Source organism: Ursus americanus, chromosome 16 (assembly GCF_024610735.1).
Source record: "Ursus americanus isolate L20-20 chromosome 16, mUrsAme1.1.p, whole genome shotgun sequence".
Classification (NCBI taxonomy): Eukaryota; Metazoa; Chordata; class Mammalia; order Carnivora; family Ursidae; genus Ursus; species Ursus americanus.
This window is the reverse complement of record NC_142142.1, coordinates 9,333,529-9,360,881: the sequence shown is the minus strand read 5'-3', so window position 1 is coordinate 9,360,881 and position 27,353 is coordinate 9,333,529. Positions and strand designations below refer to the sequence as shown.

Sequence of the window (27,353 nt, the reverse complement as noted above, 5' to 3'; positions counted from 1 at the left end):
CACGCCCTGAGCCCAAGGCAGAGGCTTAACCGCTGTGCCACCCAGGCGCCCCTGAATGTATTTACTTTCTAAATAATTAATTTTTATTTTATATAGTAGATCAGTAAGTGCATTACCAAAAAGTATGTAAATCATACAACTTCTCCACAGACTTACAGTGTCATTTTAGAGGGGCTTTCTTTAGAGTTGCCACCAGTCGAAGCATTTTTTTTCTGTTTTGGCTGGTTAGGCAGCTCCTACCCTCAAGTAATGAGCGCACTGGAAATAAGAGAGCCCATTTATTAAGCAAACAATAATTTGTATTTGAGAAAGATCCAGTATACGTTTTAGTAATAGCCCTCTGTGGCTGCTGTTCTAAAAAGAACAATTTGTGAGGTAAAAAGTATTCATGTAGACACACAAATAGTAGTTTTTCTCAGCCATCATAGATACTTATCTAGTTTTTGCCGTAAGATCAGTAATAATATCCATAAAATATCCAGTACCAAGGATGTACAATAAAAATAAGTCACTTTTCTAGCTCAGACCTCACTCTTGGTTTCCCCATCAGAGATAATCACTATTTTTAGTCTCTTATATTTGCATGGAGTATTTCTGGAATGATATGTAAGTGTACACATACCTCTTTTTATGCAAATTAAAACACTTTATATACACTTCTTTTCATTTGATACATCTGAGTTCTATGTAGAAATAGTATTTATTTATTTATTTATTTATTTATTTATTTATTTTTAAAGATTTTATTTACTCATTCGACAGAGAGAGAGACAGCCAGCGAGAGAGGGAACACAAGCAGGGGGAGTGGGAGAAGAAGAAGCAGGTTCCCAGCGGAAGAACCTAACGTGGGGCTCGATCTCAGAACGCTGGGATCACGCCCTGAGCCAAGCCACCCAGGTGCCCCTAGAAATAGTATTTAAAAAATAATTTGTAATTCTTTAGAATCTTCATATATGATAGCTTATAAAAATAGTCATTTGAAGATTTTAACAACAAAATCCAAATTCAATTTCATCTGAATGGAAAATACAGGATAATCATGGCTACATAGATAGCCCTTTAGGTATATTTTAAAACATCTAATTTAATGTCTACTTATGAAATAGTGGAGAAATCTAAGTTTAAAGTAGATTTCATATGCTTGTCAATATAATCGCTTAGCACTGTTTACCATAAAAATATACTTATGTCTAATGCATCATGATTTTTAATCCATTTTTATTTTTCTCTAATTTACAGGGTTTTTCAGAACCAGGAATTAGGTTAGGACTGGTTGTGATGTTTGTAACAGAGAATAGAATTTTTAGGCCCTACTCTAGTAGCTGTGCAGTTAAACATTAGGAAGTACTCAGTAACGTGATAGTTTTCGTGTCTGGTAGATCATTTTTATGTAACTGTAATTTAAAAGAATGATGTTTTACTTTATAGTTGGAGTTTATTATTATTAGAAGCATTATTAGCCTGTCCTACATAATTATTTTGTTGTTTGTAGTGAGGTGGTATAGGATTTAGAGCCAGACCAACCTGGATTCAGATCCTGTCTAGACCTCTAATATTAGCTCCGTGTTACTAGGCTCCCTCTCTAAATATTAAGTTCTTTATCAATACAATGGTAATAATACTACTACCAGTAAAATGCTGTAATCAACATTCTTATATGCATAAATCTTTTTGTTTGGGTGAGGATATTGCTGTGGACAGAGAAATTTATGGGCCAAAAGGTATATGCAGTTTAAATTTTTATAGTGGCTGCAGACTCTTAAAGGACTATCCCAATTTTTTTTTTTTTTAAAGATTTTATTTATTTATTCGACAGAGATAGAGACAGCCAGCGAGAGAGGGAACACAAGCAGGGGGAGTGGGAGAGGAAGAAGCAGGCTCATAGCGGAAGAGCCTGATGTGGGGCTCGATCCCATAACGCCGGGATCACGCCCTGAGCCGAAGGCAGATGCTTAACTGCTGTGCCACCCAGACGCCCCTCCCAATTTTTTAAATAAAGTTTATTTATTTAATGTTAGTGATTTCTGTATCCAATGTGGGGCTCAAACTTATGACCCTGAGATCAAGAGTTGTATGCTCTTCCAACTAAGCCAGCCAGGTGCCCAGGACTATCCCCATTTCAGTGTTACTAACTATATGACGCTGCCGTGTACCCTCTACAGAATGGAAGGTTTTTTTGGTCTTCAATTTTTACCATTCTTATACTTGTTTTTAAATGTTTGCCCTCTTCAAGTCTCTTTGACCTCTATATCAAATCTGGTGGTATCTTAGACGTTGGAATAATATATAGTAGCCCAGCTAATCTTATTGCTTAGAGTCTTCTCTTAATAGCTATTCATATTTTGGGACACCTGGGTGGTTCAGTTGGTTAAGCGTCTGCCTTTGGCTCAGGTCAGGATCTCAGCGTCCTGGAATGGAGCCCTGCATGGGGCTCCCTGCTTAGGAGGGAGTCTGCTTCTTCCTCTCCTTCTTCCCCTTCCCTGCTTGTGCGCCTTGCGCGTTCTCTGTCTCTCTCAAATAAATACATAAAATCCTTTAAAAATATAGCTATTCATATTTTTATGTAGCCTGTGTGTTTGCTAGTGTGTGCCATTTATAAAAGGGTTATTCCTTGAGTCAAGGTTTTATATGTATATCATATTTTCTTTTATTTTTTTTTTAACAGTCTATCCATTTTTAGCAGATTACAAGTCCAGTTAATCAGAATTTCCACGGCTTCTCATTAGTTTGTGGCATGTGCTCTGGTTACTTTAATTCCACTATAACCAGAAAACCTTTTTGTTTAAATATATATTAATATGTTTGTATTTCTTTGCAAGTGCAAATATACTCTAATATTTAGCACCTTGTAGGTGCCTTGGTTTATCGTTCTGAATATTCATTATTGTTGTATAGGCTATGGATGTAGATCTAAGCCGTTAGTGTGGACTAAATCCATACTATATATAGTATGGAAGGGAGAAGTTGTAGTTCCCTTTATTTTCGTTAATATTTGACTCTTACTCTTAAAAAGAAAATACTGGAAAATTCCATTCATATTTTATTCTAATTTTAATTGCATTTCTATTTGAAGTTTGTTAATTATTTGTGAAGTGCTGTTTCAGTCAGGGGCATCCTTGAGCTTTATGAAAATAAGGTAAAAGGTGTGATCATGAAACAAAGAATCCTAAAATACAGATGTTGGCGTTTCCTGCTTGCCAAGCCAAGTTTGGACTGAATTTTCATTCTCATTCTTAGCTAAGTCCACATTTAATATCTAAGACCATTTTATGGTCACCTTTACTGTAGATACAGTAGTGTAGATACACAGTGTAGATACTGTGACTTTAAAGAGCAGGAAGGCTTATCTGGTTACTTTGAATCGCAGAGATTTAGGAAGTAGTCGGTAGGCATGTGTTGATGGCTTTTACCCGATAGCTTCCATATTTCTTTTAAAACTTAATATAGACTCTAATTTAATTAATGTTATTTTTATGACTAAGAAGCTTACTTTAGATCCATAGCTCTTTAAGTTTATCAGTGTGTTAAAAAAAATTCTTGAATTTTTTACAAAAATTGCTACAAAAAATGCCATGACAATTAGAGATACGTAAATCTCCTCCAGTAAGGGCCTGGCTCCTTGGGGGACTCAGTAAATGGCCGGTATTGTTTTATTATACATACAAATATTGATCAGTAGCGCTGTGGAATTTATAGTGTGCCTGGAACCTTGTGATATATGCATAATACTTACCGGTTCCTCAGAAGGGCTTCATATTAGGACCCTGCTTGTGATGGTGATTAAGTCTTCATACTTTTTTTTATAGAATCCCAAAACAAAAGAGCAGATTGAAAATCTCTTACGGAATGGAATGAACAAGGAGCTGCGAGATCGTCTTTGTTGTCGAATGACTTTCGGGACTGCAGGACTTCGTTCTGCTATGGGGGCAGGATTTTGCTATATTAATGACCTTACAGTAATTCAGTCAACACAGGTAAGTATTACAAAGTACAATATGTATACACTATTTTTTGGCTTTCCAAATTAGGTTGTGCCTTTCTAAAAAAAATAAATAAATAAATAAAAACAAAGTTTATATCTAGGAAGGTACTTTCTTGTAAGTAAAAAAAGTGTGGAATAAATGCTGACCTTTGGTCTGGCACAAGATTTATTTTAGAAGTCATTTGTGTATCTTCAAAGTTATAGACTAACTTTCTGATTAAGAATTCTTTTGGTGACCATTGTCAAACTCTTGACAATGTTACTTTGCATTTGAAATCAGGAAATGGATATTGACATTTCCAGTTAATACAAAGAAACAAACTTAGATGAAAGAGAATTACTCATTTTGGCATATGGCCATTGATAAAGGTTAACCAGAGTATTTGGAAAATGTAGTTGAAAATATTTCCCTTTAATGTGGTTTTCCATATCCATGAGAGTTCTTTAAGACAGTGTCCATATTCATGAGAGTTCTTTTTTTTTTTTAATTTAAATTCAATTAGTCAACATATAGTACATCCTTAGTTTCAGATGTAGAGTTCAGTAATTGATCAGTTGTGTATAACACCCAGTGCTCATTACATCAAGTGTCCTCTTTAATGCCCATCACCCGGTAACCCCATCCCCCCACCCACCGGCCCTCCAGCAACCCTCGGTTTGTTTCCTATAGTCCATGAGAGTGCTTTAAGACAGTGTATGATATGATACAATTTATTTTTCCCCATTTTTATGCAGCTTAGAAACAAATTACTTCTTTTTCCAGTGAATCATTCCCACTGCTTCAAGGAACTATAGTTTTGAGGCTAAAACACATTTAGCATATACTAAAAATAGTTCTGGACTAGAGAATTGCTCAGTAGATATAAATATGTAATTCTAATCAATACTGCTGAACAGTAAATCATTCTTAGCCTTGTTCTAAGGGAATTCTCTAAAGGCAAAGGCTAATGCAGGGCATGGGAAAGAAGACATGAAAAGATGGCTAAATAGGTAGGATACCTGCCACGCCCCCCACCCTTGTCCCCTTTCTTTTCCTCATCCAGAGATGCATCAGCTCACTCTTTAAATAAGTTCATTTCGTCATAAGCTTTCACTTTAAAGGAAGATTCCTTGACTTTACCAAAAGGGTTGGAGGAGGTTTGAAAATCAATTTCTATGGAAGTGTAAATTGTTCCTGGAGTTGAGATTCCATTGTGTGAAATGGAAAAGCTAATGGAATCTGATTCTTAAGCCCTAGCCCTTTTCAGAATCTAGGTATAGGGGAATAAGATAAGATATGTTTTTATGCCAGAGAATAGTAGGAAGTTCTGTGAGGTTTTAGGACAACGTCGTCTTTAGAAATAAATAAATTGGTGAAACTAACCAACATGGGCTATATTAAGCATGCGTGCACGTGCACAGACACACACACACACACACACACACACACACACACTCACAGGGAGTGTAACCAGAGCACAGGAGTGTAAGAGCACCTGATTCTGGGGAGCCTAAGCAGACCAGGTTCGGCCGCTTGCTGCTGACAAAATCCAAAAGCAGGGAAAGAAACATAGTGGTGGTGAAACAAGAAAGGAATTTATTTCAGCGCAGCCAACACCAGGAAGACAGTGGACTTAAAAAGTGCTGAAGAAACTTCTAAGTGTATATAAGGAAAGTGTGGGACAAAAGTAGTGGGCATGTGCAGGAGGGCAGTAAAGGTCAGGTTGATCATTGTCTTGGGGTCACTCATGCAGGGTCTTGCTGACATGATTATTGGAGGGGTAGGCAGTTTCGGTTCCCATCACAGGACGCTTTGCCAGCGGGGGTTTTTTGCCTGATTTAAGAGATAAGCTGGAAAGAAGAGCTTAATCAAACAGAAAAATATAAACGAAGGCCAAAATGGAGGTAGTTGAAGTCCTCTTTCAGGAGTCGGCTGGAAAGAATAATTATATTTGAAAGAGCCATGAAAGAGGGGTCCAGAAGTCACCGGGGCCTCACCTGATGCTGCCACAGAGTGTCTTCGCAGAGCCTGCCATACAGTGGTCTGCAATAAATTAGAACAACTTAGTTTTAGTTGAATGAATGGCCTTGGGCAAGTCATTAAGTGGAGATTCAATCTTTGTCTGCTCTTTTTTTGAAAAGATGTTGAAGGACAGACAAAAATAGAAAAAGGTATCTTCAGTTTTTCTTTCTGGGTTTGTAAGGATTAAATGTGGGAACATTTGTGAAAGTGGTTTTAAAGGACTATTACAATATGAAGTATTATTTTTAGAGATGAAAGCATTTATTAAAGTTAGCAAATCATTTATAGGATACTTAAATGGTTCTAGTTTATTGTCATGGTATTTTCAGTATTAAATAGTTCATTTCTTTTTTTTGTCACCATTGACCGCAGGTTTTCCTCGTTTATGAAATTTTCTTTCTGTGAGATTTTAGAACTAAAGAATTACAAGTGGGATCAGCCATCTTAAGAAATGTTCTAATGGGGCACCTGTTTGGTAAAATGTGCACTCTTGATCTCGGAGTTGGGAGTTCGAGCCCCATGTTGGGTTGTAGAGGTTACTTAAAATCGAAAGAAAGAAAGGGGGGGTGGCTAAGAAAGAAAGAAAGAAAAAGAAAGGAGAGAGGGAGAGGGAAGGAAGGAAGGAAGGAAGGAAGGAAGGAAGGAAGGAAGGAAGGTCGGTCTTATGAAGGTTTATGTTGCTGATTTAAAATGTTTGTGTCAGGGGTGCCTGGGTGGGTCAGTCGTTAAGCGTCTGCCTTTGGCTCAGGTCATTATCCCAGGGCCCTGGGATCAAGCCCTGCATTCTCCTTGGTGGGAAGCCTGCTTCTCCCTCTCCCACTCTCCCTGCTTGTGTTCCCTCTCTCGCTGTCTCTCTCTCTGTCAAATAAATAAATAATAAAATCTTTAAAAAAAATAAAAAATTAAAAAAATTAAATGTTTGTGTCATAAATAGGTCAAATCTTTTGGTTGGCTTTGGTCTTATGACTTAGCAGGGCCTAAAATGGTCAACATTCTGTTGTCTACAGCCTTAAGGCAAGAAACGATTTCTTTTGATCCTTCTAACAGTTTTCTTGTAGCATACGGACTCTCTTGTCCCCTCTTTTTCCCCTAATGTTTTGTGTCTCATACTGGCTTTCATAGTTACTTAACTGATATTTCTGTGGTATTAAATGTGTCTGAAACTCAAGGAAATAAATGTTTGTCATCTCACATTTGAGGATTGAACAGTATTGTTCCCACACTGGTAAACATGAGCATAAAGGCAGGAAGCCAGGTCCCTATGAGCCAATAAGCTGCACACTACACTTAAAGCGAATAGATTTTAAGTTGTGGAAAATGCAGGTATTAGGAACTAATCTTTTGTGTTTATCTGCTTCAGGGAATGTACAAATACCTTGAAAGATGTTTCTCAGACTTCAAGCAGAGAGGCTTTGTTGTTGGGTATGACACCCGGGGTCAAGTAACTAGCAGCTGCAGCAGCCAAAGGTATAGTGTGAATTGTTTCAGAGATTAAGCTGGGTTGGAATAAAACCTTAAAAAAAATTAGTAGTAGGATTTCTGAAACAGGAAACTGTCAAATAGAAATGTGATCACATGCTGGTGTTTATTTTAGAGCTAGAATAGAAGCATTTTAAAGCTTTAGCTCTTACAGGCAGGATTAAAATTTTTAAATATTCAGAGTATTTAGGATGACATCATAGTTTATGTTATGATTTTAATATTTTGGCAACAGCATTGGGTAGAAGTGATTATATAGCTTGCATTCTCTCATTATACTCACATTTAATTCGTTTTAGGGTATTTTCACACACAGATAATCATGAGAGAGTGATGCTTTTTTTCCAGGGGTTAATTATGCATTTTTGTTTATCAAAGTCTCTTATTTCACTTTCCTCCATTCTTCTTGCCTTTTGCGGGTTTTATTTCTTAGTGGAGGCATCAAAAGATGAATGAGGGAAAAGGAAGAAATTAAAATATCAGTTCTACTTCTTATTAAGTTCCTTTTTAAAAAATCTTATTTAACATTTTTAAGTTGGCGCATGAAACCTAGATAACCAGTGATTGTAAGAATTGGCTGTATTAGGCTACTAACTATATATATATTCAGAATAATTACAATATGAAACATTTATTTTGTGGCAGGTTGGGTTTTTAAATGTATGGTAAGCTAAGGACTAAGTGAAATCTCCGTCTTTTTTTTTTTAGACTTGCTAAACTCACGGCTGCAGTCTTACTGGCCAAAGATGTTCCTGTGTACCTTTTCTCAAGATATGTTCCTACACCTTTTGTAGTAAGTGTGTCATGTTATTGATTATACAGTTTGTTGCTCTTAAAAAGATTTCTTAATTCAACTGGGATTCAAATCCTTGTCATGCTTATAGTTCTATATTAGGTGATATGAAGGATGAAAGGAAGGAAAACAAATTTTGCTCTGAGTTTCTTTTCATTCAACAAGCACGTGTTGACCCACCAAAGATCTTGATCTGTAACAAGATGACAAGTCCACAGTCACGGTCATGATATCTTAATACTCTTCTTTCAGAAACTGGTTTCTCAAGCAGATAAAAATGGCTGAGGAGAGATTTGAACACACTTATTAGTGTGCTTGATCTGAATAGGGGGTGTGTGAAAGCACTGTATTCAGTAATGGTAGGATATTCATTCTTATCAAGCAGGGTCATAAAGGAAATTTCAATAAATACCAGACAACTGCTTATCAAGCCATAGTCCTGTACCTCAGTGCAGTGAGATCAGAGATAAGAAACAAAACCCCATAGGTTTGGGATTTTTAAAACATAGTGATAAATAATTCCTGGATTAAGGAAGCTATAATAATGAAGATTAGAAACTACAGGGGCGCCTGGGTGGCGCAGTCTCTAAGCGTCTGCCTTCGGCTCAGGGCGTGATCCTGGCGTTCTGGGATCGAGCCCCACATCAGGCTCCTCCACTGGGAGCCTGCTTCTTCCTCTCCCACTCCCCCTGCTTGTGTTCCCTCTCTCACTGGCTGTCTCTCTGTCAAATAAATAAATAAATAAATCTTTAAAAAAAAAAAAAAAGAAACTGCAGTCCTTGCTTTGCATGGTAGCGTAGGACTGTAAAGATAACTATAAACTGAAGCCATGCACAGTGATCCTTAGTAATCAGTGGGAAAACTGCTAACTGTTCAGTGAACTTTAAAGTTTTTTGTCAAAACATTAAGAATACCCTGTTCTTGGCTAAAAACGTATAAAGAAAAGAAAAAAATAGTAAAATTAATATTTAGTACACTGTAATTAAAACATCAAAAACATTGAGAATAAAATGTTTTATTTTTTGGTAAAAAAAATTTGTCAAGAGTATAAACAGTAGGGGCATGTGGCTGGCTCAGTTGCAAGAGCATGTGACTCTTGAACTCGGGGTCGTGAGTTTGAGCCCCACATTGGGTGTAGAGATCACATAGGTAGGTAGGTAGGTAGGTAGGTAGGTAGGTAGGTAGGTAGGTAAAGTATGAACAGTACATGCTTTTTGTTGTATAACTTAATATGAGTGAGCATCCTTTCTATGTGTTGGTGGCTTGTCACATTCCTCTATAAGTTTGGATCAGCTTCCCATACTTTATTCATTGTACTTTCAATATTGTGATTTTTCTCTGAGAGTTCCTTTAATGTGAAGTTTTTTTGCCAGCATCACTTCGCCTGGGACATCTGCATCCTTTTCATCACCACCACATGCCTCCTTTATATGCATATGTTCACCTCACTAAAGCTCATCCGGTTGCACATCTAGAGTCTGTTGAATGACAGCTATGTCAACATCCCATCCATTTATGTTTGATTCAAACTTCCCTTCCGCCCTTGTCACTTTTGTTCCTTTTCTACACTCTCGTCGTCGTTGGCCAGTTCCTTCTTTCAGTTATCCATTTTTGCAAACTGTCACATGGATTTATCACCGGGAGTTAAGGAGGGAGGCAGCACAGCTACATGCTTTGCTGGCTGTTGAGACATAGTATTTTGTGGACTGAAGACCCAGCAAGTTTGCACTTGATGCAGTTTCTCGCAGTTAACATACCATGGTAACTGAAATTTGAATGTGTTGTTGGGAGACTGTGTGTCGTTGACTGTGTTTTGGGGTGTTACTTAACTAAAATATGATACCAGGAATTCGTGTGTATTGGAACTGTGCAAAGCAAGGACTACCTGCATTTGAAACTGAGCCACAATGAAAGTAATAAATGGCAGAAATTATAGAATGTAACTAAAGCCTAACTTCAAGGGAAACATAGAGCCTTAGTGAACATCATAGAAAAAGGGAAGATGAAAAAATAATGAGCAAAACCCTTTAACCTAGTATGTTATAACCCAAATAGACTAAATCTAAATAAAGTAAAAGAAAGAAAATAGTGACGGTCTGAGGAAAAAATTAATTAAATAGAAAAATTTTAAAAGCAGGGCATGAATAAAAGCAAAAGTTGACTCTCTGAAGAGACTAATAAAAATAGACAAACCTTTGGCAAGTATGCTTAAGAAAAGAAGATAAGACAAATTAAAAGGGAGCGTAATACATACAGTTGAGATTAAGAAAACCACAGTATTCTGAACGTAATGCAAATAAATGTGAAAGCTTAGATGAAATGGCCAATTTGCTAGGATAATTGATACATCAAAACTGATAAATAGAAAACCTGAAGAAACCTGTAACCATTAAAGAAATTCAACTGGTACTTCTTTTTTAATCTTCTCAAATTAAAAATGGCAGGTCCAGATAATTTTATAGGCAAGTTTTCCCAGATATTTGAGGAGTAGATAATGTCTCTATAAACCATTCTAATGATTCATTGAAAATATATTGAGTGGCTCAAAGAATTGAAGGACTCACTAAACAATTCACTCAAATGAATGACAGAAAACAGGGAAGGTTCAGAAATCTAGACCATGTCTGTAGGATTCTGCCATTGCATTGCCAATTTGAAATACCATCAGTTCCTGTGTGTTGGCCTTCCTCTCTCATTACAGGTAGATTTGCTCTAGTATGTAGGGAAGACATTTTTAGTGATCCTGGATTCACACCCTTTATCATCATGAGTCAAAAGGCAATCCTTGACTAGCTGTGGAAGAAGGAAACTTCTTGGGGAAAGACTCTGACCAGGCTTGGGTGGTTATGAGCCAGTCTCTGAATCTTATCATCAGGGGAATAAGTTACTCTGGTCAGACCTGGATCTTTTGTTCCCTATGGCCAGGAGAAGAGAAATCAGATGTGATGGTAAAAGGGGTAGAGGGGATATCCTAAGCTGACAAATAATAGCTAATACAGAGAAAAAGGGAAATCCAACCTGGGAATTAACTTTGGGAGAGAAGATGGCGAGTTGACCTATATATGTTATAAAAGTCACAGAGTATATATTAAAGATCTTCAAATTGGAAGTCAGTAGACCTATGTTGTTCTACCCTTGTATCTTCTCCCTTATGATTTTATAATGTGTAAAAATGATTTTAGGTGATTCCTAAATTAACTTCCAACACTAACATTTTCAATATTATATTCATCACTCATAGTTCCAGAGTCTGGCATATAGTAGGTGTTCATTAAATATCTGTTAAGTAAACAAAATAAAAAGAAAAGTTTATAGGACTAAAGTAAATTAGACTAGAAGGAAAAAGCCATTCAGTCTAATAGGTGGCTATTGGTGACTCAACAGTTAGATGGCTTTAGCTGTATCGTACCCAGTGTATCTGGAGTTGATCGTTGAAGTTTTAGGCTATGTGTGTCTTAATGTCTTCTCCTGTTATTTAATCAAGGTTATTCTTATGTCAAATGTGTAAGTAGCTGGAAAGCTAAATAGAATTATGGTGTTACTGTTTTTTCAGCCATATGCAGTTCAGGAGCTCAAAGCAGTTGCCGGCGTGATGATTACTGCTTCTCACAACCGCAAAGAAGACAATGGCTACAAGGTAAACCTTGGACTCCTGATCTTTGCTTATTTCATAGTTCTTATTTTTATTAAATAATATGTGCTGAGTATATTCTCATCTCTGAGGAGCAGGCTTAGGTGTTGGGGACAGGCAGATAAAAACATGAAGGCCAGCCCTCAAAGGATGTGTTTCCCTAATGACCATTATTACTTCTCAACATGTACAACTACGAAAATCTTTTCAGTGGTCTTTTTGCTTCTAGTATCTTACTGCCCTTGATTGCCCCAACCTATCCCCAAATCCACCCTACCTACCATTTTAGAAACAGAGTCATATTATACTGAGAGCCTAAAGAATGAATGGGAGTTTGCAGAAGGAGAGCCAGAGAACAGTACCTTGATCCTACTCTCCTTTCCCTCCAGTCTTCTACTGGGAAACCTCGTTGGCCATAGGATCCATGTGATGCGTCAGCCTCCATGGCAGAAAGCAGGGTGGAGAAGGGTGAAAAATGGCAAACAGGGGCGCCTAGATGGCACAGCGGTTAAGCGTCTGCCTTCGGCTCAGGGCGTGATCCCGGCGTTATGGGATCGAGCCCCACATCAGGCTCCTCCGCTATGAGCCTGCTTCTTCCTCTCCCACTCCCCCTGCTTGTGTTCCCTCTCTCGCTGGCTGTCTCTATCTCTGTCGAATAAATAAAAATAAAATCTTTAAAAAAAAAAGAAGAAGAAAAATGGCAAACAGAGGATACAGCACATTACTGAGCCAGTGTTTGGGGCTCCTGGGTGATGAATGTATGACCTTATATTTGTTTTTCTTCTTATATGGGAGGTCATCAGGTAGACTGAGTTCTGTTTTACTGGGGAGAAGAAGATACTAATTTAAGATTTGGGCCCTGGCTAGCTAAATGGGTAGTGTTACCATGCTCCAAGGCAAAGAAGCATGATTAATTCAGTTTGGGACATACTAAGTTTGAGGTATTTGTGGGTCAACCAGGTAGCAACATCCTGTAGGCCGTTGGATATATAGATCTGTTGCTCGGGGGAGAAATCTAGGCTGAAGTTACAGATTTTGGGGCCATCATACATATTAGAACATGGAAGGGTATTTGGAAGTCTTTTACTTGGATACGTGGCCCAGAGATAGCATATAGTAAAAAACAGGCCCAAAAGGGATCACTAGGGAGTATCAATTTTAAGGGAAGGGAGAAAGAAGTGCTGGAAGTAGGAAAAGACCAGTAGAGATTAGTGCCATCAAAACCAAAGGCAGAAGAAGAAAATTGGAAGGAAGAAGTCAACTGTCAAAGAGAGCTGAGAACCCAGATCTCTCCCCTGAGCATCAGCTCAGACTCCTAAATCCAGCTGTCTACTTGATATCCACTGGGATGTCTAGCAGACATTTCAGAACTAGTATCTCTAGAACAGAGGTCTTAATTCCCCCACAGCCTCTCACATACATGCCCAAATGTGTTCCTCCCCCAGTCTTCCCCGTCTCTGTAAATTGACACTACCACCCACCCAAACAAAACCCAAAAATTATTCTCGATGACTCCTTTTCCTTCGCTCCTAACATTTAACCCATGAACAGGTATAACAAATTCTACATCTAAAGTGTGTGTTGGAATATGTTTGCTTCTGCTCACTTCTTCTACCTCCACCATTCTCAAGCATCGTCATCTTCTCTCAGAGCCACAGCATCCTAGCTGGTCTCTTCCCCGCTGCCATTGTTCTCCCTAAAATCCATTTTCCACCAAGCAGCCAGATGATCTTTGAAAATATGAACAGCTCATGCTACTTCCCTGCTCAAAATTCTGCAGTGACTTCTCACTCTCCAAATAAAATCCAAACTCCTTACCTTGGGGTTTACAGGACTGTGTCCTGCCTGCCTTTGCAACCTCATTCCATTCGTTCCTCTCCTGTGCTTGCTACGTTCTAGTCACACTCCTGCTTCTTCCTGTTCCTTCATTTTCCAGTATACCAAGCCCCCCTCCCATCTCTGAGCCTTTGTAAATGTTTTTTCCTCTGCTTGCACTGCTCTCGCCTTCATCTTGCAGATTTATTCTCATCCTCTAGGTTCCTGCCCAGATGTTATTTCCTTGAAGAGACCTTCCCAGGCCACCTTATCTGAAGTGGCTTCCCTCAATGACTTTCTCAGCATCTTGTTTATTTCCTTCGCAGAGCTTATCGCTGTCTCTGATTATCTGCTTTCTTTAGGATGAATTGTTTCTTTATTGACTTGTTTATTTGACCTTCTCCAATCCTCTTCCCCAGTATAAACTCCTGGGTGAAGGGACTTAGTCTGTTTTGATGTTCATTGCGGGTGAACGTATTTGTCACATAGGAAAGCCTCAGAGGTTTTTTTTTTTTCCCTTAAAATATAAGCACAAGGTAAAAAGGATACAGGTTAAACAGTGTATAAAGTTAAACGTAAAAAGTCTCTCTCCCATTCCTACCCCCACCCACCCCATACCCCTTTTCAGAAGCAAATATTGTTTCTGGTTTTAGTTTCCCCCCAGCACGTGTAATCATATATGTATTTGTCACTCTCACTCCCACATTTTTTTTTCCATTCTAGGTAAAGTACTATATGGAGTGTTCTGCACCTTGCTTTTTTCACGCGACAGTATGAAACAGTCTTAGAGATCATTCTCTCAATCAGTCAATTGATAGGGAGATAGGTCTGCCTCATTCATCTTTAAAATAACAAATCCTGATTATTTTATTTATTTATTTTTAAAGATTTTAGTTATTTATTTGAGAGAGAGAGAACACGAGCAGAGCAGAGAGGAGCAGAGGGAGAGGGAGAACCAGGCTCCCTGCTCAGCAGGGAGAGAGCACATGAGTAGGGGGAGGGGCAGAGGGAGAAGGAGAGAGAGAGAATCTAAAGCGTGGGGCTCGATCTCATGACCCTGAGATCATGACCCGCGCCAAAACGAAGAGTCCAACGCCTACCCGACTGAGCCACCCAGGCGCCCCCTTCATATTTCTTTTGAAGTCTGTTCATGGGTATATTTTGTTGCATGGATTTTTCTGTGATTATATCAGATAGGGATACTTTGTGATACAGGTTCGGAAAACCCACAAAAATGGTTTAAGCTGATAGGAGTTTATTTTTTACACCTGAAGTAAAGTCCAGAGGTAGGTGGCTACTGGCGGGGTTCTGTACCTCAGTTTTGTTGGGCCTGGCATCCCTTCAGTTTTGGCCTTTCCTTCAAGTGTGTATGTCATATAATGGTCGTACCTCTAGGCATCATATCCATATATAGAAGCAAGAAGAGATGGGCAAGGAGAAAGGCTAGGAGTTTTTTCTCACGTTTTATACATTTTCATTTAGAGGCCTTCAGAGCCTATGGATAGAATCTTTTTTGTGGCTTGGAATATGGGAACATCACTCAGAACAGTTTTTGGTTTCATTTTTTTAATTTCTGCAGGAACCAGGAGTTTCACTGACTGGGAGCAATTTCTCTGTTAACTGAGACCTCAGATTTGAAAGTTTTTAATACCCCAGAAGAACAGACATGCTTCCTCAACACCTTTCTATAGTAGTGGGCAGAACTTCTATTCTGTATTTCCACTGAAGGTGGGGGCGGGGGTAAGGGGGCGGAGTCTCAGGTCTCCAATCCCATACCAGCCCCATGGGCATTACAACTCAAAAACCAGATAAATTGACAATTCCCAAACCCCAGGCAGTCACAGCCTCAGCTCACAGCCTTATATCACTCCGGTTTTCCTTTTTTCTCATTGCCTGGAGTTTTCCCTTTTCTTCTTATGAACTAAGCTGTGCATTTTAGATAATATTTTTCTGACATTACCTAACATTTTAAGGTGTTTGTAGAGTGAAAATTTTCAGGTATCTACTCTACCATCTTGTTTGGCACAGAGCTTAGTACATAGTACATATTCAAATGTATTCTTCTTTTCTTCATTCAGGAGGCAAAAGAGGGTAGTCTGTCATATATATATGGTACAAGTCATTATAGTTATTCTCTAAGAAAAGTCCCTTCTAACGTTGAGATCCTATGAATTGTAGAAATACATTTTCTTGCTTTTTTTTGGTTAAATGTTCCTAATATCTTGTTGATCGAGCTACTTGGCAAACTGATGGCTTAATGAAATGTATTTTCATTCATTAAGTACTGAAAACACATACACTGAAATGTATATATAATAATTAGCATGCCAATTATCTTTCCCGATATAGACTTTTATCTGGTGTGACAGATATTCTACTTTAATTTATATCTGAAAAATAATTTCTTCTTTATTACAGAACTACTTTATAATGCTAAAAAATTTTTTTAAAAGATTTTATTTATTTATTTGACAGAGAGAGAGACAGCCAGCGAAAGAGGGAACACAAGCAGGGGGAGTGGGAGAGGAAGAAGCAGGCTCCCAGCAGAGCGGGGAGCCCAATGCAGGGCTCTATCCCAGGACCCTGGGATCACGCCCTGGGCCAAAGGCAGATGCTCAACGACTGAGCCACCCAGGAGCCCCTTTAATGCTAAAATTTTATAGTATTTTTTATGGATAAGTTTTATGGATATCCATGATTTCTTAGCTTATCTTTAGTATATAGTTATAGATCTAGAGTATGATCAGATACTATGGCATATGCATATTAATATGTTGTCATAATGATGCCCCGAATATATTTTCCTTGTATTGTTATTAAAGTATGCTTCTAAAAGTGAAAATAATACATGATCATTTTATTGAAGACTCCCTGTGGAATCATTATCATTGACATCCTTTGGTATTAACTTAGTCCCATGTTGATATTTCCTACTTAATTAATTTGGGGTGCTTCTTTATAAAGCCAAAATCTCTACTGTAGCTAAAAATATCTGGCCAACATTTCAAGTACTTAGAGCTGTATTTACCTATCATCTAGGTTTATTGGGAGACTGGTGCTCAGATCACATCCCCTCATGATAAAGAAATTCTGAAATGTATAGAAGAATGTGTGGAACCTTGGAATGGTTCCTGGAATGATAATTTAGTGGATACCAGCCCACTGAAGAGAGATCCTCTGCAGGACATTTGCAGAAGATACATGGAAGATCTTAAAAAGATCTGTTTTCACAGGTATCCAAATGGGAATATAGGATAGCATTGCCATATAATAAGATTAACAAATAAAGAAAAGAAAGAGGGATAAAAATGTGTTGATTGTTCATTATATTAGAAGTATAGCTAAATAGTACCAATCACCATAGTTAAGAGATGGAAATAACCCACTTATCCATCAACTGATGAATGGATAAATAAACTGTGGTATATCTATACAATGAAGTATTATTCAGCTATAAAAAGAAATACTGATACATACCACAACATGGGTAAACTTTGAAAACATGCTAAGTGAAAGAAGCCAGTCACAAAGGACCACATATTGTATGATTCCATTTATATAAAATGTCCAGAGAAGGCAAATCTATAGAGACAGAAACAGACAGAGGGTATATTAGTGATTGCCTATGGCTAGGAGGAATGGGAGTGTTAGGGGGTGGCAGTTCTGGGGTAGTTTCTTTTGGGGATAATGAGGATGTTCTAAAATTGATTATGGTAATGGTTGAATAACTGTATGAATATAGTGAAAGCTGTTGAATTATACACTTTAAATAGATGAATTGTATAGTATATTAATTACTTCTTAATAAAGCTGTTAAAAATTATAGCTAAATATATGTATTCTCTATATGACATTAGGATATTTCCTCTAAAATTTGATTTTGCCCTATTTCCATATTTTCATAACTATGCCATAAATAGCTAACACTTTTGCTAGGAAGCCGCTGGCTTGCTGAGTATCCTTCCTCCATCCTGAAAGATAGATTTGAGCTGCTTCTCTATAGGTTATTTTAATTCTATCACAAGTACCAAGTTTTATGACATTGATTGAATAATTCATTTCCTTTACAGGGAATTAAACTCAAAGACCCCCTTGAAATTTGTACATACATCTTTTCACGGGGTTGGACATGACTATGTGCAGTTGGCTTTTCAAGTGTTTGGTTTTAAGCCTCCAATTCCAGTCCCAGAACAGAAAGATCCTGATCCAGACTTTTCTACCGTTAAATGCCCAAATCCCGAAGAAGGAGAATCTGTGCTGGTATTTTTTTGTCTTTATTTAAATTACTATTAGTGTATTAAATTTCATCAAATAGATAGAACCCATTGGCAAGTCAGAGATTGCTTGCAAAGGCAGAAACCACCTCAGTTGACATAATTTAAATTCTATCGGAGCTGTATCTTCTGTTTTATTTGAAATCCCTATGGTGGATATTCCTACTTCTAGGCTTATTTTAAATTTAGTCAAATACTGTATTCCTCCTAAAATTTATGTCGACTAACATAGTGCCTACATTTAGGAATGTTAACGTTGAATTTAACATCTGGAATACAATCTGATGATTTGGCTCACTGTTTCAGGAACTTTCTTTGAGACTGGCAGAGAAAGAAAACGCCCGCATCGTGCTAGCCACAGATCCTGATGCAGACCGGCTAGCCGTGGCTGAACTTCAGGAGAAGTAAGTAAAGCCTGTTATTTAATTAAGAGCTTAAACTTTGAGAAACAGTTTCTGATTTTAAGTCTTACAGGCTCATTGGAAATAATTTTAAAAAATAAGAAAATCAATCTCCGGTAAATCCACTCTCCAAAGATAACCCCTAGGTTGATATTTTGACATTTCCTTTCTGTTTTTTCTACTCAGACATTTAAGATATATTTGTTTTTATAAAATTGTTATCATACTACATGTGTTTTTATATCTTGATTGTTTCCCACTTAATATTGTACCGTGAGCACTTTTTTCAGTCCTTAAGTATTGTTTAAAATATTAATTTTTTTTTAAAGATTTTATTTATTTATTTGACAGAGATAGAGACAGCCAATGAGAGAGGGAACACAAGCAGGGGGAGTGGGAGAGGAAGAAGCAGGCTCATAGCTGAAGAGCCTGATGTGGGGCTCGATCCCACAACGCCGGGATCACGCCCTGAGCCGAAGGCAGGCGCTTAACCGCTGTGCCACCCAGGCGCCCCTAAAATATTAATTTTTTAAAATGGCATCATATCCCAACAGATTGCTTTATCAATATAATCATTTTCTAATCTTGGTCCTTTGGATTGCTGTGTATTTTTGCCCTTATAATGTTGTGACTAATGTCCTCACGTAGACAGGACATCATATTATAACTTTTCTCTCATTAAGTAGGAGAACAAAAGTTACAGTGTAATAAAGTTTCGACAGACATTGCTGCCATTTCCACCTTAAGTTCACGCCTGGTGAGCCAGAAATAGTACTAAATGTTTTCTCAAAAATCTCATATGATAGCTTTTGGATTTTCCTGTGGGAGGGGTGGTAAATTGTATGTCTTAGGGTCAAGGAATTTTAATGAGAAGTTATAGAGGTCTTGACTTGAATCTTCATTCTCTCTACAGTGGTCATTGGAAAGTTTTCACAGGGAACGAGCTGGCAGCTTTGTTTGGATGGTGGATGTTTGACTGCTGGAAGAAAAATACATCAAGAAATGCTGATGTGAAGAATGTTTATATGTTAGCCACCACAGTCTCTTCCAAAATTTTGAAGGCAATTGCGCTTAAAGAAGGATTTCATTTTGAAGTAAGAACAGAATATCTGCGTGCTCCTTTTCTAAATCAGTTTCTGTACATTAAAGCCATCTCCCCACCAAAACTGATTTGTATTCGCTTGGCTTATAATCCCCCCCTTTTTTCTAATTCTGTTCGCACTTGCTTAATCTTTTGACAGTTTAGACACCGTGAGCCAAGTCCATCCATCCAGTATGTGAATGTCTGGAACTGAGATAAGATATTCTTTAAAAATTGCCTTAATGCTAATTATTCCATACCACAAAATCTGGTTTTCATACTGAGAAGATCTGGCACCTAGTGACCTCATCAGTAACAAAAACTCCATTCCAAAAAATTGTAGGTATCCACAACCATTGTTAGGCTCTTCAAGTTCAGTCTTAAGAAACTCAGTCTTCTAAATTGTAAATTAAGACCCAATGATTCTGCATCCAAAAAACAAATATTAACTCTCTCTCAGCACAGATCATTAACTTTTGTGAGCCGCAGGGAGTTAAGCTGACAATTTTTATAGCTTCTAGGACTGATGCCAGTTAAATTGCTTTTCCTCCACCATCTTTGTCAAATATCAGTGCACATGTCACCTCTGGGGATTTTTCTTGAGCCATAGCCAAGCTACAGGTCTTAACACTAATTGGCTGAATAAAAAAGAAAATTATACCTGTTTTAATGAAATAGAACTTTCAATCTCAGGCTTAAAAAAAAAAAATAGCAGGGTGCCAGGGAGGCTCAGTCTGTTAAGCTTCCAACTCTGATCTCAGCTCAGGTCTTGATCTCACGGTCGTGAGTTCAAGCCCTGTGTTGGGCTCCATGGAGCCTACTTAAAAAACCAACAAAAACAAATTGCTAAAGAGAAGAAATTGAAAATGTATTCAAGCCTAAGATTCTGAATCACAGTAGTGTTAACATTTTCCTCATTAATATCTATGGCAAAAAAAAAAAAAAAAGTATAATGAACATAAAAGAGAAACAAGAACATGATTCTAATGACCAGTATTATAAATTTGCTTCCTTGTGTTTGTTGTTGGTTCTGGGGAGGGCAGCAGAGGTTCTGGCTTTTATTTTTTCCCACTGAGGAAGTAGAGAGGTGAACTGGGAATCATAAGTTAGTGATGGTGGGCTCTAGAGTCAGTGTGTATCACATGTTCTTTCTGTTGACTCGAAAACATTCATGCCTTTCAAGTGAACAGTAGCTCATCAGATGGGAAGTCCTCGAACCTAATTACCAAAGAAGGGCTTAGTAACTTTCTTGGTTTTATTTAGCCCATGGTATCATGGTAAGGAACAGTTGGTTCAAGCATACGCTGTGATAACGTTGAAAGTGCAAAATTAAAAAGCTTTATGGCCTTTGATTACTCAGGGGGACTAAATCACAACCTTCATAGGTGCTCTTATATTAGTACTTACAATACAGCCCAAAGGACAGTTTCTGAGAAGCAGTGTAAGTGAATCCTGGCTCCGTCTCTTAACATACAGCATAGTCTCGGCCCAATTCAGCAGCAGAGTTTTTGTAATCTCTAAAAACCGCAATGATATAAAGTGCCTGTTAACAGTGCTTGATAAGTAGTAGATGATTATAACATACGTGTGTGTTCATGTTACTTTGTGACCGCATGGATCACCACTTGCAAATGCTGGATTATATTTGGTGTAAATCACCTATTTCTGTGCTCAGTAAATGTTCGGTCATCAGTCGTGGCAATATGAATCCGAGCACTTCCTGGCTCTGTGCTCGCCACGATATAAATCTGTGTGGGCCAAAAACCATAAGAGAAGATCACGATGAAAGTGTTCCATGCATTTAGTGACAGGCCTTTCTCTCTCTCTATTTATGAGGAGTCCCTTAACTAGAGTGGCCTTCTCTGCATTTCAGGAAACATTACCAGGTTTTAAATGGATTGGAAGTAGGATAAAAGACCTCCTGGAAAATGGGAAAGAAGTCCTTTTTGCATTTGAGGAGTCGATTGGTATGTAGTAAATGTGAAAATCTTTGAAATTTGAATGAGAGCATTTTTTAAAATGTAGTAATTCTATGGAGAGAAATTTTTGTCTTCTGGTTTTGCCTTTTGAGTTGTAAAAACCACAGAGAACTCAGAAATATGTAGATGCATTTTTTTTTATCTGGAAATAAAAAAGACCCTTAAAAGTCCGCCAAGTACCTTCAGTATCAGTGGGCTTTATCTATTAGTAGGCTCTTAAATTCATTGGTGCTTCTGAAGAAATGTAAAACTATTGAAATTATATAGGCTTAAGTTTTCCCCCTTTTTAAAAAAATGTGTTTTAAGGGGCGCCTGGGTGGCTCAGTCGTTAAGCGTCTGCCTTCGCCTCAGGTCATGATCCCAGGGTCGTGGGATCGAGCGAGCCCGGCATCAGGCTCCCTGCTCAGTGGGGAGCCTGTTTCTCCCTCTCCCTCTGCTCCTCCCGCCTGCTGGTGCTCTCTCTGTCTCAAATAAATAAAGAAAAATCTTTTAAAAAATAAATGAAAAGAAAAATGTGTTTTAATTCTTAGGTTTTCTGTGTGGCACTTCGGTTTTGGATAAAGATGGGGTGAGTGCAGCCGTAGTTGCTGCCGAGATGGCAGCTTACCTGGAAACCATGAATATAACATTGAAACAACAACTGATTAAGGTTTATGAAAAGTAAGTTCTATTATTATGAATTTCTCATTCCGATTGCCGAATTTCTCATTTTTTGGTCCTACGTTTAGCTTTCCAAATTTGGTTTTGAAAATAGCCAGTCCTTTTGAAACAGTTCTAAAAGTGAACTAAAGACTGCCACTTTCTATATGATACTATAATAGGCTTATCTTTGATATATACTTTTCTGAAGAGTTATCTGAAATCTGATTTTAACACTTTAAATCTTTGTGCAGGTATGGTTATCATATTTCAAAAACTTCATATTTCTTGTGTTACGATCCAACTACCATCAAAAGTATATTTGAAAGGCTTCGCAATTTTGGTTCTCCAAAAGAATATCCAAAATTCTGTGGGACATTTGCTATATTGCACGTACGGGACGTTACCACTGGCTATGACAGCAGCCAGCCTAATAAGAAATCAGTAAGTACCTTTTTAAAGTTTTTTTTTTTTTTTTAACAATTTGTAGTACTTTGTACTATAGTAAAATAGTGGAAGTGCAAGCCTGTGAATGTCTTGAAATTAGGATCCATTGTTTTTCTCCAGAGCAGTTGTAATCCCACTAACAGGCTCCCCGCCTCTGATCCTGTCCTCCTCTCTCCCTGGGTGCATGCTCCTCCCTGGGGGTGGGGAGGTGGGAAAGAGAATTAGATAAAAAGAAAAAGGGACCGGGAGAGGGAGAATGTGTGATGTTGAAAATAAAGTCTAACAGCCTGTCGTTTCAAAGCTCACCATTACGCCTTTCTATTTGCAGTTTGCCTTTTCAACCGTCGTCCCTATACCTGCAGCCAAATAGAACAACTTACGGTTTCTTATATACATTCTTATTAAAAATTTCTATATTTTGGGGCCACCGGGTAGCTCAGTCGGTTAAGCCAGTCGTCTGCCTACGGCTCAGGCCAGATCCCACCCCGCTCAGCAGGGAGTCTGCTTCTCCCTTTCCCCCTGCCCCTCCCCCACCTCGTGCTCTCTCTGGCTCTCTCTCTCTCTCTCTCTCTCTCAAGTAAATAAATAAAATCTTTAAAGAAATGAAAATAAAAATTTCTGTATTTTTGCTCAAGCTATTTCCCCAGTCTCCCTCTCCTTCCTACTGCTGCCAAGTCCACATCTTAGCCATTATTTAAGACTTCAGGCAGATATCACCTCCTCCGTATACCCTCCAGGTCCCCTAATTAGATATCTTCCTCCTGAGGTTTCATTATATATTGTCCCTTCCTCTTGTCATTTATCACTTTCTGTTTGATGTTACTGTTGTGCTGTGCATGGCAGACCCATTTCTGACATACCTCTATGCCTGTCAAAGCTCCTGCCTACGTGGTAGGTGCTCAACAAGTATTTAAATGCCATAAATTGCTGATCATATGTATTTGGTTATTGTTACGATAATTAGCCTACACCTTTCCACTTATAATGTCCTGATGTCTCTGATGCTAGGGGTATAATATATTTTGGGAAATCTGCAATTTCTTACGTAGAATAGAACTCCTATTCCTTTTGTGTCTATTCATCTAATCAACAAATACTCGTTCCCGGTTGTTGGTATCTATTTTTCTGTCTTTGTAAATTACTTGAAGAGAAGAATCCAATTTTTTCTTCTTTTTATTTCACTAATGTTGTTGTGCTTAGAGTAGTTCTTGGTATGATGCTTCTTTCCTATTAACCCCCTTAAGGGTTACGATATTCCTTATTCAGAGTACTTTTCTATCTGTTCCCCACAGACGTTCACAACAATTTTGTAAGGCAGGTACTATAGACATTGCTAATTTGCCCCAGTGGTCACACAGGAAGTGTCCAGACCTCCTGAGTTTTTTCTTCACACTTCAGATTGCTCTCTGTGCTTCACAGGCATTTATCCAAAGCCCTTCGGTGCTACAGGTAGAGGCACACTGGAGAACGAGCAATGGCAAAGACACTTCCTGCACTCCAGAGTCTAGTGGGGAAACGGAAGTAAACAGGGATTACATTACCAAATGATAAACGCAGCCAGGGGGTGCATAAGGTGCCATAGAAGAGCATAGGAAAGACCCTCGCTCAGATCTGGGGGGCTATGGAAGACATTCTAGAGGACTTCTGTGAACTGAGCATGAGGAAGAGTTATCCAGATGTAGGAGGAACAGTGGGTATTCAGACAAAGGGAGCAGCAAGTGCTAGGTCTGGAGGTAGGAAGGCATGTTCTCCTCCAAAGAACCACAAGGAGTTCTCTACAACTATAGTGTGGAGTTCGAGGAGGAACGGCACGTGTGATGGGCTAGAGGGAGGCAAACTCCCAGGCAGGAAGGTCAGTCGGTACGCTGTTTCAGTAATCAAAATGAGATGAGAGATGATGGGAGCCTGAATTAAATATAGTAGCAGTAGTGATGGAGAGAGTTGGACAGAGTTGACTTACATAAAGACTAGAAGAGACAGGACTTGCTAGTTGATGGTCTGTGAGTAAAAAAGAGGGGAGGAAGGTCTCTGTCTTAAGCAACTGGCATATGGTAGTACCACTAACTGAGGGAGGGGTTTCAAGGAAAGGACCAGGCTCAGGACACCTGCTGAAAGGTACCACCTCTGTCCTAGTACAACCCCCACAGGTCCCCCACAATACCGTCGCGGACTGATCTGTGGTCCAGGAAGGGTACTAGTATGAATCCATATGTTCAACGTCAGTAAAGCTTCATTTCGTTTTTCAACTTTTAGGTAAAAAATATAAAAATTTTTTGTACTCCAGTGGATTATTTTGCCTGTCCTCTAGGACACGTGCACTCTGCTTTAGAGACTATTGATAAACTGTCCATGAATGTGCTTCAAAATTGTAAAGCCCTTTGCAACTGTGGAGGCAGTTTAGACTTTGATACAGGTAGACCTGGCTTCCACCACTTGAGCTGATTACCTTGACCAGGTCATTTACTGTTTTTGAGCCATGTCAGTAAATTGGCAGTAATATTTGCTCTGGAAGATTGTTGCCGAGGCCTGGAGATCGTGCGTGTAAGGTATATAACCCGATGCCTGTATTATGAATGTTCAGTATATGGTGTATTTATGAATTATTATGTATGTAATCTTTTGTATTTTATAATGCTTTAAAAAATATTTTTAATTGTGAAAAACACATAACAAAATTGACCACCGTAAGTATTTTCGAACGTGCAGTCTGGCAGTGTTAACTCTGTCTGCGTTGTTGTGCAGCAGATGTCCAGAACTTTTTCATCTTGCTCAACTGAAAATCCATACCCATTAAACAACTCCCCATTTCCCCCTCCCCCCACCCCTTGCCGATGGCCTTCCACTTCCCGTTCCTGTGAATTTGACTCCTGTAGCTACCTCACATAAGTAGAATGTATTTTACAACTCTCGAACATGAAAACGGTACCGAGTGTAACTAAGCTGTTGTTCATCCTTGGGCATAGGTGCTGCCTGTGAGTAAAAACAGCCAGATGATTACATTTACTTTTCAAAATGGCTGTGTCGCTACTCTTCGGACAAGCGGGACAGAACCAAAGATAAAGTATTATGCAGAGATGTGTGCACTACCCGAGCAGAGGTGAGAATTGACTTTTTAAATAAATATATACATATATAATTAGATTTATATACATATAGAGCCTATATATATTTAGATTTATGTATATTTATATTATATTTATATACATATAGAGCCTATATATGTATATAAATCTAAATATATATAGGCTCTATTGAGATAAAATTCAGTATGTACAGTGGGTACCCATTCAAAGCATACAGTTCAGTGGTTTTTAGTATATTCAGAGTTGTGCAAATATCACTACAATCAATTTTTTTTTTTTTTTACTACAATCAATTTTGGAACATTTTCTTCCCCTCAGAAAGAAGCACCATATCCATTAGCAGTCACTTGCCATCCCCCTCCCTCTTAGCCCTAGGCAACCACCGATCTGCTTTCTGTCATTATCGACTTGCTTATGTGGACATTTCGTATAAATGGAATCATGCAACATATGGCCCTTGGTGAGGCATCTTTTACTTCGCATAACGTTTTCAAGGTTCACCCCTGTTGTAGCATGAATCAGCACTTTATTCCTTTTTTTAAAAAATTGTTTTCTTGGCCTAATACTATTGTATAGATATAACACTTTATTTTATCCTTTTATCAGGTGGTGGACATTTGGGTTATTTCCGCATTTTAACTATTACAACTATCAGTGCTATAAACGTTTGTGCACAAGTTTTTGTGTGGACATGTTTTTGTTTCACTTGGGTCTATATGTAGGTGGAGAATTGCTGGGTCACATGGTACTTCTTTGTGTAACCTTCGGAGAAACTGCCAGACTATTTTCCAAAGCAGCTGGACCATTGGGAATTGAATTTTAAAATTTTAGTGAATTTTTATTACTGGGAAGGTTCTGTGAGCTCTATTATATGATGAACATAAAGAAATGATCAACAAACAATTTGTTTATTGTCAAATATTCATTTCGTACATCTAATATGATTCGACTTAATCTGCCCAATGTATTTCCTTTTAAGAGTATGAACTGTCACTAAATTGACTTTAATAAACATATTCAAAGGCTATTTAAACTTATAAGTAGTACCCTCTATAATGTTGTCACGGATCAATATACTTTGGGGAAACAGATGCTTTGGAATTGCCTTCAGAGTCCAAGGTACATTATTTTGTATGTCCCTAAATCTTTGCATTTAAGAGTAGATTTTATTTCCTTTGGGGGCAAAAAAGGACGTCCTGAAGTCATCCAGAGTAGAGTTTAAAGGAAACCAAATGGGGTAATGCTGTATTTGGTTAAGAATAAAGGATGATTATTAATGTAATAACAAATGATCATGAAGACAGTTGAAAAGAGGCTTTCCTGGAAACGTTTTGGGCAACAGCAGTGGTGACTTTGAAGCACATATTTATAAATGTGTGTTTATTTTTTAAGCGTCTCATTTTTTTAGTCCCATCCCCCTTCTCTATCTGAGTCATGCCATATCATCCCATAATATCTACTGGGTGTTCTTCAAAGTATTTCAGGAAGCCATTTTAGCATAATACCTAGTATGGGTGTTCTAGGCCATTCAATTGCCTGACCCAGGAGAAATCTGTAGATATACTGAAACTCATCCATGTGTCATGTACCAAGAAACTCCCTCGAATGCAGTTCAACTTCAGTTTGTGATCATGGTGTTTTCTTGTGTGTGATTCCTCCCCCCCCTTTGGTCTTGTTTTGTTTTAACTGAGTGAACTTCTTTTCGGCTTACAAAGTGTTTCATCATCCCCTTTTAAAATCATCCCCT

The 27,353-nt window shown here is 38.2% G+C and overlaps 1 protein-coding gene across 2 annotated transcripts in view; it reads left to right on the top strand.

The window, feature by feature from the left end:
• The window catches only part of PGM2L1 (phosphoglucomutase 2 like 1), a 48,409-nt gene that overhangs the window by 15,447 nt on the left and 5,609 nt on the right, over positions 1 to 27,353 (top strand). For both annotated transcript variants that reach the window (XM_087868159.1, XM_045816231.2), the window contains exons 2-13: positions 3,807 to 3,974; positions 7,345 to 7,451; positions 8,172 to 8,256; positions 11,810 to 11,893; positions 16,742 to 16,935; positions 17,773 to 17,962; positions 18,283 to 18,380; positions 19,291 to 19,471; positions 21,332 to 21,425; positions 21,968 to 22,097; positions 22,331 to 22,520; positions 25,487 to 25,620. In XM_087868159.1, coding sequence (XP_087724285.1) covers positions 3,852 to 3,974; positions 7,345 to 7,451; positions 8,172 to 8,256; positions 11,810 to 11,893; positions 16,742 to 16,935; positions 17,773 to 17,962; positions 18,283 to 18,380; positions 19,291 to 19,471; positions 21,332 to 21,425; positions 21,968 to 22,097; positions 22,331 to 22,520; positions 25,487 to 25,620 — 1,610 coding nt within the window. In that variant the 5' untranslated portion in view covers positions 3,807 to 3,851. The remainder of the gene's footprint in view (positions 1 to 3,806; positions 3,975 to 7,344; positions 7,452 to 8,171; positions 8,257 to 11,809; positions 11,894 to 16,741; positions 16,936 to 17,772; positions 17,963 to 18,282; positions 18,381 to 19,290; positions 19,472 to 21,331; positions 21,426 to 21,967; positions 22,098 to 22,330; positions 22,521 to 25,486; positions 25,621 to 27,353) is intronic.